Here is a 10,829-nt window from a genome sequence, read left to right as displayed (position 1 = left end):
AAGCAACCTACAATAAAACTAAGAACAATTTCATTTCTTCATCTTGCAAGTCACAGACCAAATACACTTTACCTTCCTCATTCATCTACTTCATTCAATATTTTCATGGCATATTATACAGAGGACGTGCGATGACATTTTAATATTTGTGTGACTGGACAGTGCAAAGTAAAAGTACTCTGATAGCCTACATTATTTGTACAAAACTAAAGTAATTCATGCTCCATCGTTGAAAACTCATGTGTGCACTCAGACCACACAGATGTTCAGGGAGCTCGCTGAAGCATGCACTGCTACAGTTTGTCCAGCAAAGCATGGCTTCATTCCTAAATCACATATTTTTGCTTTTGACTGAAAGAACATACTGCAGCAGCCCCTGCACAGTATGTACTGTTGTATGCAGTAATTGGGACATTATCATAATACTGTAGCTTGAACTTTGACCTGCAGATGGTATTGCTCCTCTAACATCATAATTATGTTGCTCCAGGACCATCACTGCCACTGACCAATCACGCTGCTGTGCAAAGCCTTGGGAAAAAAGACTCACATCCAACTTATCCTTTCTGACATGTGCTTAATGTTGCGAAAGAGTCTATTTCAACCCAAACCATGATCTTTTCCTCAACCTTACCAGGTAGTTTTGTCAACAATGCACTGTTAAGTTCCACAACCAGTCTGGGTGAAAGTGCTGAACCCATTCACCCACCATGACCTGTTCCCCATGCCGACTTGGTTGCTTTTTGGTGAGCTGCAATGATCGTCCTGAAGCAGCATTAATTATGACAACACCAACACTGCAATATCAGGTAAACCTACTACATAGCTTGTTAGTAGTACTGGGAGGATGTACTAGTTTTGAGGAAGTCTTCAGACTAACATGCCTCTGGAAACAATTGATAGAATAGAATAGAATAGAATAGAATAGAATAGAATAGAATAGAATAGAATAGAATAGAATAGCTTTAATTGTCATTGTACATAAAAATACAACGTAATGTATTGTGCTGTGCCTGAATCTCAAGACAGTAATAAAAAATAAAAAACAAACAAACACACCGTTCCATTCACACACTACAATACATGTAAAGAATATACATATTCTATCAGTCATTTAAAAGACAGGAGGACCTCTGGCTCTGTGAATGGATAATGATTAAAAGGTTAATAGTAAACATAAATTAAATTAAAATGGAAATGGTCCCATTATTGCACAGTTCATAGTAAAATCTGTCTAACCTACAACCAATCAGGGTAAAGAAAGGTGATGCAGTACTGTGCGATGGAAAAAATGTCTAAAGAGTACTGTAGTGGCAATCTAGCTACAAAAAAGCCACTTGAGGGAATCTGAAGTCATTTCCAACTCATGGTGGTGTGTAAAAATGAGGTCCTCCATGGATATGAGTTTTACACTTTATTCACTTACAACTCTTTAAAGCAAAAAACACCTGCAAAAGGCCAGGTGCTAAAGACTTAAAAATGAGCTCGTACAAAAGGACAAAAATGCTAAAAATGTGACACAAAATCCATTCAGACGTCACACACACACACACACACGCGCACACGCGCACACGCGCACACACACACACACACACACACACACACACACACACACACACACACACACACACACACACACACACACACACACACACACACACACACACACACACACACATGGCTGAAAAACTGTGTGGCTTCCCTGATCCTGTTTCCCTCCTCTCACCTTAGTGTGCCTGATTAACCACCCATGCCCACAGGTGTGCAGGTAACCCCTAGCAACCATAGTGCCTGACACACCCACATTCACTCACCCACACAAACACACACACACAAATCCAAATTGGCTAACAAGAAGTACTACTTGCAGAGATGAGCTGTGATGATTTTGCATGGACAGGTGTGAGAACAAACAGACACACTTTCAGATTTTGGTGTCTAAATGACAAAGAGGTAGAAAACATTTTGGAATTGGTCCTGTGGATCATTTGGCAACGGTGGCCATCAAAGCATGTCCACTAACAGTTCTTGTTTTTGATTTGTTGTTTTGGCAGGATAAGATTGTTATTCTAAGGGTCGGACAACTCTATGGAAAGGATCCGATAACGATATCGCTCTCCTCAAAGCCACAAAATTCACCAAAGCCATCTTGGTTAGTCTTTGGTTTGGTTGAAATAAACCTTTAATTCACCAAATCAGATGTGAAAACATTCTGGATCTGCAGCTATTTGTCCCTGCTGCATCCCTGATGGCCTGTATTGTTGATGATCTTGGTTGTTTTGTATCAAAGCCATCCCGTATTAGATGAATGGTTGTGCCTGGCTGTCACAGACTAGGATGGATGCTCTGTGTCTGAACAGCGGAGGTATGTGAACATGAGCTTGCAGATTTGTGTGGTTCCAGAGTTAAGCCTGAATAGGATCTTGATCGGGGCAATTCAACAAAATCAAATGGGCAAGAAAAACACGTTGCAGGCGGAGCTCGACACAGCCGTGCCTGCTGCAGGCCCCGGGTCAGTCCTTATGAACCGTCCTCCACATCTTTCCTTGACTCCGTGAGGTTTCCCACTGAGCCGAAGGAAAAGACAGAGGATGGAACTTTTTGACTACCTGACTGCAGCCCTAGCTGCAGTAGCATCGCTATCAGTGAACCTGCACAGGAAAGTCGCCTCAGACTCCAGATATTAAAATTTGGGTATACTTCAAAATACAGAGAGATGTGCCTGGCGGTGATAGCCTGTATCAGCATTGTGTGTGTACTCTTGTGGCAAGGCCTTGCATTACAGCTTTACATACACATCAAGCTGTAATGCAACTCAGGTACCACTTTCTGATAAGGGACCCAGTCCCTTAATAAAGGGCTGACGAGTTATAAGTAGTGCTGTCAAAAATATCGCATTATTAAGGCGTTAACGCAAATCAATTTTAACGGCGTCATTTTTTTTAATCGCGCGGTTAACGTTCTCTGTGACCTCGTGAACTTGTAGTTTTTTATAAGCTGTGGCCACTGCTAGTAACGTTACAAAAACTACAGGATCCGATTGTAAACCGGAAACAAAACAATAGAAACTTAATAGAAAGTTTAGTTTCAAAAAATTGCCAGATGGGTCGACTGACAAGACCAAAGTTTGGACAGAGGCATATGGATACCGCAACTAAAAACAAGCTTACTGCAGCCATAGCCAAGTAATGTTCATTCTTTCTGGAGAGAAATAAGAGGCTGCATTGATAAACCTCTGGTGAACAAACAGAAGAGCATCATAGTCTGACTGCTTGTATGTTCAGAGGAAACTGAAGAAAGGAAAGTTTAAGCCATGGTTTAACTGCACTATAGCCTGAGTCCTAGTTTACAATGATGTGCAATTTGTAACTTTATTTTGGATCACCCTGCTTTGATCCCTTAGAAACAGTTGTTGAAGGGGCTTTTTTTGTAACCAAGCATTTATTTTTTTGTCATCTGTTTATTGACAGTGTTAAATTGTGTGAGATTTGATTCATTCAAATGTGAATGACTGCTCAGTGAGAATGTTAGTGTGAAATATAACACTATACATTGTTTTCAATAAAAAACATTTGCACAAAGCAAGCCTATCCACTTTTCCACGTTGATAAGAGTATTAAAATGATAATTAATGGGACACTTAGAATAGATAAAAACATGCAAATAATTTGCGATTAATCACGAGTTAACTATGACATTTATGCGATTAATCACGATTAAATATTTTAATCGATTGACAGCACTAGTTATAAGTAACGGATTTCTCTGTTAATGAATCATTTTCAATGAGAAATCATCAATATTAAGCACGTCGTAATTAGCAGCTAACGTTACTGCTTTTTGTAAAAGTCCTTCACTATTATACTAACCTTGTATTAGCCACAATATCAGCAACTGTTACAGAGTAACATAAAACAGGAAAGAAGCCACCCATTTGCTTTTTAAAAAATGTATTTCAATACTTTTTACATTTTTGTGAAGTAACAATTCCAACAATTAGGCACCTAGTGAAAACTTAACATAAGTCAAATACAACATTGATTCCAAACAAGTTGGGACACTGTGAGAAATACAAAGACAATGTGATCATCTGTTAATTCTTTTTGATATACACTTAATTAAAAGCAGCACAAAGACAATCTATTTAATATTTTGATTGGTTTTTGTAAATATCAGCTTATTATTTGATGCTGCATCAAATTTCAAACACGTTGGGACAGGAGCAGCTGAAGACTGGGAAAGATGTGGAATGCTCAAAAACACCTGTTTGGAACATTCCACAGGTTAACAGTTTGTTTGGTAACAGGAGGACGGAGAGAGGTTCACCACTTTGTGAACACATGACTGTATAAAGGATTTTAATACATGGCTACATTACTGGTTCTATTTAAAAAATTGAAATGAAAAAAATCTTAGTGTAAATATTTGCAATAAACTATTAGTCGCCTAATTCTTATTATTTCAGTATGTTAATGGGTCAATTTTCCAAAAAGTCTTCGACCAATTTGTTGAATTCATCAGCATACTTCAGGTGGAGGTTGTGTTTACCCTCTGGTATCAGGTGTAATCTAGATTTGGGACAAAAAAGGGAAACATGTCATGTGCCACTTCCTAATTCTGAGGTAACTGTAATATTGTTTAAATGTGTGTGTATGGGTGTGCAGTCTCACCGTGATCCCTTTATGTGTTTTAGGAGGTACTGTGCGTGGAAGTTGGGCACCATGGGGTCTCTCTCTCCATGGATGATGAGGGTTGGACTGCTGATCAGGGGCAGAAACTCCATGCAGATACTCCCTGATCAGAGGACATTAAACAATTTGGCTTCACTTTTCTCAGAATCAGAATCGGCTTCATTGTCTAAGTATGTGTACACACACAAGGAATTAGAACCGCACAGACAGGGTTTCATTCCCATATGCTCCTTTTGTATGTAACTAGTAGATTTCTTGTGGCAGAAATAAATATCTTCCATCTTAAATTCCATCAGTCTTGCGTGTCTTAATACACATCCCCGAGGTAAAAAACTGCCAACTTGCAGTATTTATATATACAGCATACTACCAATACTTTTCCACCATCATAAATATAACCTCTTCCTTTATGATTGCATCATAACTCCCAAACATTTCTCTTCCATCTCTCGATTTCCTTGTTTCTGGTGTTTCAGTTTTATCTTGCTCAGCTTCACTTGTGCAATGCGTCTGTAACAACATGAATGCAGTACCTTCTGGTCTTGTTGCAAATTGTGCCACCCCATCTACCCAGGCCTCCCAGATTTTACGAAAGTCTTGTGCTCCGTACAACTCCTCCATGGGCTTTCTCATCTTCACACTCCAATTGGAAACGTCACGGACCACTACAGAAACCCATGAAAGCACAATGACACGCACAGTTCACAACATTTAGGACTACACTGGCAGCTACCCAAGACAATGAATAATAGGAGGAGTACCATTGTAAAGCTCGAGGTCATGCTGAGAGATAAACGCGTTGGCTCCCCATACGACCAGCTTTCTGATCAGGTTGGGGTTCTTCGCTGCTGCGATGAGAGCTGTGATTCCTCCATCACTCCACCCCAGCAGAGAGAACTTGCTAAAGCCCAAAGCCTGCCAATAAGATGGAGAACGCTGTACATCATTAACAGTGTCTATTGTCTGAAATGCACAAACTGACCATATGGAGGTGAATTAGCTTCCACTCTTCTAATCGTAAAAATTAGGTGATCAAAGCACATATTTGATGAAGGTGAATCACATCCTGTGTCAAATTACAGTAAACAATGGAGGCCAGAGGGTCAAAGAATACAGATGTGAAAACCTGTGTGCATGGATTGCTAAACCAAGAGTACTGATTAATAAACTCTGCAGTCAATTTAGTAATGGGGTTAATTATCAATGTAAAAAAAAAGCTGGTATGTGGTATTTGAGGTATTGTTCTTTGACATTTGAAGAGAAACACTGTGGCTTGCTTATTTTCAGTCATAATGCTTTCACTATTGTTCTGAAAGCAGTTAACTGAGCAGACAATTTATCAACCCATGATCTCAGATTTACACACCCACATTCTTCTTAGTAAACGATGTTATTCAGATTAGTAATAACTGGCTTATCAACAGGCAGATTAGACCTTCATCAGATCTACTGCATCCTTTGCATCCCTCTCAAAGAAGTCAAGGGGGAAGTCTCTGTCTGGGGGTCGGGATTGTCCGTAACCACGGGGATCCCAGCCAACTATAGTGAAGCGTTCCTTATTCAGAGACTTCAGCTGAGGTCCAAAATCTGTCCGAGTGCTTCCTGTGGTAGAAGAGACCAAAATGGTTCTCACAAGCTAAGAGGACACACACTTCAAGGACATGTGACAGAGAGACTCCTCTACCACTAAGAAGAGGTGTGTTGTACTTACCTAGAGCACCAGGAAGCAACAGCAACGCGTGTTTCCCTCTGCCTGTCTGCTCATAGTACAGATCCACTCCATTAACACGCTGCCTGCCTGAGGACACTGACGAGCTGCAGGGAAACAAAGTGAGAGTGCGTGAGCAATGGTCACGGTGATGCAAAAGACTAGAATAGCTCTGTCTCATGAAAAACACTGGCTTTCATTTGACACTCGCAGTAAAACAAAATATGACAAAATGATTACTTCTAACAGTTACGCCCATCTTATAGCATCTGTGCAGAGAGGACACAGAGGTGAGGACTACTTGCATACTCATAGATCCACGCTTACAAAATGATGACAAAGGTGTAAAGCAGGGCTCCTCGAAGTCTGGACCTTAGCCTGCATCCAGACCAAACGGCAAGTTAATCTGGACCCAGCCCATACTGTCAGCGTCCAGGCCGTGGGTCACATCCAGCCCGCCACACTCCTTTGTGGCCAGCAGAAAAAAAAAAATCCATGTATCTAATGTTAATCTCCGGTAGAAAAGATGCAGTCCGTGCTGAGAGTGATTGTCAATCAGCCTGCCAACCTCTGGCAAAGAGTCACAAAGTTCATAGTTCATCTGCTCTGCGGATAGTCACAGGAATCACAAAGCTTATCTATTAGATACAAGAGGCGTCATTTGGGTTTATTTTTGTTGTACTGAGTCTCAAACTGAGTAGTTTTGTTAGCTTCCTGGGATCCTGAAGAGGAGTTTTTTCTGTTTGTTTTTAGTTGCGATAAGGACTGATTCTTTGGTCGCTGAACTGTGGGTTTTGTACTGAGCACTGACTGCCTTCTTGGTGGTCTTTTCTAGTCCAGCATCTAGTTCTCATTATGGATTTTCTATGTTGAATGTGATCAGATAAATGTGATTTTAATGTGGCTTACTTCCCTCTCACTAACATTGTTGTAATGCAACGTTAACCGAGTTGTATGTTGTTGCTGCTGAGATCACACATTAACATTGCACCAGAGAATTCGCTGTCCGCTCCTAAATTACATTTTGTCTCTGACATATCTTCTACAACTAGTGTGAATGTAGTTGTCAGAATCTGTCTGGGTCAGAAATAAATATGGATGAACTCTCTGAGCCTTGTCCACCTCAGTTTCATGCAGGCCCAGTCAGAAAAGATGTGACATTAATTGACAGATGAAATGTTATTTTACTAACACCAAACGTCCTGGACCTCTGACATCGACTAAAAATCAGACGCAGACCTTTGAGTAATCGATTGAGAACCTGGTCTAGAGTTACATCTCAGCCATTTTAAGGCATGAAGGGATTTTTTTCATGGAAAAAAAATCTAAACATACAGTTTGATGAACACACAAACAGTCTTGTAATTTTGATTGAATCCTGATGTATGGCATTATTGTTCTTTTGTTCTCTGCTCTGGGTTGTGCATTGTTACAGCTATTTTGCCTGGATCCACATTAATCATAATGCCATTCTGTGATTTGTATCTGCACATGCAGCATGCAGCAGTTTCACAGTTTGCACCTCCAGGTTATTGTGACCTGCTCTTAATCATTACCCATGCTGTGAGGAAGGCCTCTCACCTGATACACGGCAGGAGATTGATTGAATCACAATTCATTCCAAAAGCAAATTTAACCATAGACAAATATTACTTTGTGCATGCTGCCTGGACATACTACGCCATCTAATGGAAATCAAACAAGCCTTAAGGGAATTTCTTGCATCATAGACAAGCATGTGATTAGAAGCAGGGCAGTCATTTCTTTTTTCTGCCTGCAGCGCGTCCTGGTTTAAGTCTACGTTTGAAGAAATGTGCACATAAGCAAGCAAACACAATTAACACACAGTAAACTGTTACCAGTATGGCTGGATGGCTGACATCGCCCTCTTAATGTCAGTTCTGCATTTTAAGAAACGTCCTCCGAGTAAAAACAACGCCATTCTTCAGAGAAGGGTCCAGCTGTGGTCCTGCCCCCAGTTCTGTGAGCCAATGAGGGAGCAGGGCGTTCCGCTGCTCCTTAACTTATGTGAAGTATAGTTAAGCTACGTTAACTTTCACCTGAGCAGTCCACGGATATGTTTCTGAAAAACAGTCAGGCGAGATACAAACAATCCAGATGCTAGATCTTCACTAAAATTTAATGTCAGAGGCCTAAAGCAAACGTTTGTTTTTACGGTCTTAAGCTTCCGTCACTACGAGCAACCACTCAGCCATAAGTCACCACTTAGCTGAGCACGGCAAAACGATAAATCGAAACTGCTTCCTTGAACGTGTCTCAACCATGTAGGGGAGACCGAAGCAAAGACACAAAGCCCCAAAGCTGATGTTAGTATTTTACGGCATCAAATATTACAATAACGCTGGCAATGTATTCATATTTGTATTCAGAATAGACGCTGGGTAGTTTCATTTCCATTTACGGATCCGACTGCTAGGCCATTAGCTTACTACTATCATTTCCCATTGAAGTTAGCCAAACCCAGCTAGCTAAGTTTAGCTTGCAGTTTTCTGCATGTAGCCTATGGTGGCTCATAAGCCGTCAACGTTTTTTTCCCCAATAAACGATGTTACAATAAACTTACGACGTGTGATCAGCCGCTGTCGCCATCTAAGTGTCATGAGAAGTTGCTACAGGCAGGTCCATATGTTGCTAAAAGTTGATAAATGATGACTCTACTCTTCTTTTGGTTTGACTGGCGACTGGCAGTTGCCGGTGCATTGCCGCCACCTACCGGGTCGGAGTGTGGAGCAGGCGCCTGGCAGACAAAAGTTCTCAGTATTAGCCCTGTTTTCTCCAGGTGCTTAATTAGATGACTATAAATATTCCCCGTGACACATCTGCCAGGAAGTTCCCTAGAGTGACATTTTGCGGTTTCTTAATGCTGATGTTCCTCCTTTCCTCCTCATAGACTCATTCACACATTCCAGCAGCACATGCTGAACAGGTTCCTCTCCCAGCTGTGTGTTTACATTTTTATGATTATGTCCAGTATGTCCCATTCTGAGATGAGTAATGGCTACCTCTTCCTTTTGATTCCTGCCCAGCATCCTTCCTGAACCCATGTTTCTGGATATAAAGATATATTCCTGTGTCATTTATGTCCCTGTATTCTTGCCATACTTTTTGCATTTATCTCTTTATGACTTACCCTTACCCTCAACTTTATTCAGGGAAGATTTCACATTTACTGTCTGTGGTTTGAGTTGTTCTTTGGCCACTATATCAACATCCTCATTACCGCGTACTCCTGCATGGACAGGAACCCAAATGAAGCAAATGGTCAGACCCGTATTGTGCAGTCTGTATAATAGATGGCGAATTTCAAAAAGAAGGTCTTGTCCACATGATTGCCCAGATGTAATGCCTGTGGGTGCATCACTTTTATTGTTCTCTTGTAACCATTGCAAGGATTTTTTTTTTTTTTTTGATTAGCAGGCCTTTCTCCCCCAACATATCAAATGCTTTTTCTACTGCAAAAAAAGCTACCACTCTTTCCTTATTGGTTTGGGCTTATTTCTGATTCTAGGTGTAAGATAGGGTCTGTTGTAATTCTCCCTTTACAATATCTGCCTTGAAAAGGAGAAAAATTGTCTCCACTTCTTCCTAATTGTGATGTAAGTGTCTATAGTTTGAGGGGTTTAAAGGGTTTCAAAACTGGCACAATGATTAACAGTTTCCATGCAAATGGAATTTTTCCCGTGTTCCAAACTTAAACTAAACTTAAATTAAGCAAGTGCTCGATCTTCCATATGAACTAATGTACTGTAACAAATGTCATCTTCCCCTGGTATTTAAAATGACCCTCTTGAACTTACACCTGGATTCTGCTCTTTCTGATCCATCACTTCCTTCTGCCATCTCCAGTCCATTCACAGCCTGGTTGTGTCACTGCCAATCCTGTGTTCACCGTTCATAAAATGTTCAGCTGCTGCAACTATCGTGAGAATTCCTACAAAACGACGTTGTGATGTCACTGCACGATTATATCATTATGTAATGAGGGAAAGCAGTCATATGTAGAGTACATAGCAGGCTCGTTTGAGATGAGTTGTGGCTTGCCTAAACTCACGATTTGCCGATTGCATTTTGGGAAGGTATCAGCAAGCTTGCCTGAACTTGAAAAGCACGCAACTGGTTTGACTCAAATGGCAGTAGTAAAAATAGTAGTATTCTTCATTACTGATGAGGTGGATGCAATAGAAATCCTGCTATCATTGCATGGAGGTGGACATGCTGAACATCATTCATGCAAGTATTTACTGGCAGTATTACTATAAATTTAAAAGAATGATACCATTTCCTGACTGAATACACATACAGATCACTTGAATTGTACAAGAAACATTTGGCACTATCAGTTTTTTCCCAAATAAGTCAAAATCTCCATAAATAACGCTAAAGTTTTCATGTAACATAAAACCTTTGCA

At 40.6% G+C, this 10,829-nt stretch overlaps 1 protein-coding gene across 3 annotated transcripts; it reads right to left on the bottom strand.

The window, feature by feature from the left end:
- Window positions 1–3,936: 3,936 nt before the first annotated feature.
- Window positions 3,937–9,131, bottom strand: bphl (biphenyl hydrolase like). 3 transcript variants are annotated; one of them, XM_070960590.1, is made up of 8 exons: window positions 8,984–9,131; window positions 8,259–8,482; window positions 6,403–6,506; window positions 6,127–6,293; window positions 5,453–5,606; window positions 5,225–5,356; window positions 4,671–4,794; window positions 3,944–4,568 (listed from the first exon to the last, which is right to left on the bottom strand). In XM_070960590.1, exons 2-8 carry the CDS (start codon window positions 8,339–8,341, stop codon window positions 4,478–4,480), a joined length of 855 nt encoding a protein of 284 aa, XP_070816691.1. In that variant the 5' UTR covers window positions 8,342–8,482; window positions 8,984–9,131; the 3' UTR covers window positions 3,944–4,477. The 3 variants fall into 3 exon arrangements, with proteins under 3 accessions (XP_070816690.1, XP_070816691.1, XP_070816692.1); XM_070960591.1 differs by having other exon boundaries at window positions 8,259–8,422; window positions 8,984–9,066; XM_070960589.1 differs by lacking the exon at window positions 8,259–8,482 and having other exon boundaries at window positions 3,937–4,568; window positions 8,984–9,103.
- Between the last annotated feature and the right edge of the window lie 1,698 nt (window positions 9,132–10,829).

Source organism: Chaetodon trifascialis, chromosome 4 (assembly GCF_039877785.1).
Source record: "Chaetodon trifascialis isolate fChaTrf1 chromosome 4, fChaTrf1.hap1, whole genome shotgun sequence".
Taxonomy (NCBI): domain Eukaryota; kingdom Metazoa; phylum Chordata; class Actinopteri; order Chaetodontiformes; family Chaetodontidae; genus Chaetodon; species Chaetodon trifascialis.
The sequence above is the reverse complement of the archived record's forward strand: the minus strand, read 5'-3'. Positions and strand labels throughout refer to the sequence as shown.

What these genes read in the sequence shown, in the direction of transcription:
- bphl (XM_070960590.1), bottom strand. Translation starts at nt 8,341, where the DNA reads ATGGCGTTGTTTTTACTCGGAGGACGTTTCTTAAAATGCAGAACTGAC. An exon ending in ATGCAGTAGATCTGATGAAG is followed by an intron (nt 5,607 to 6,126) that starts GTCTAATCTGCC and finishes TCTTATTGGCAG; the next exon opens with GCTTTGGGCTTTAGCAAGTT. An exon ending in AAACACATAAAGGGATCACG is followed by an intron (nt 4,569 to 4,670) that starts GTGAGACTGCAC and finishes TCCCAAATCTAG; the next exon opens with ATTACACCTGATACCAGAGG.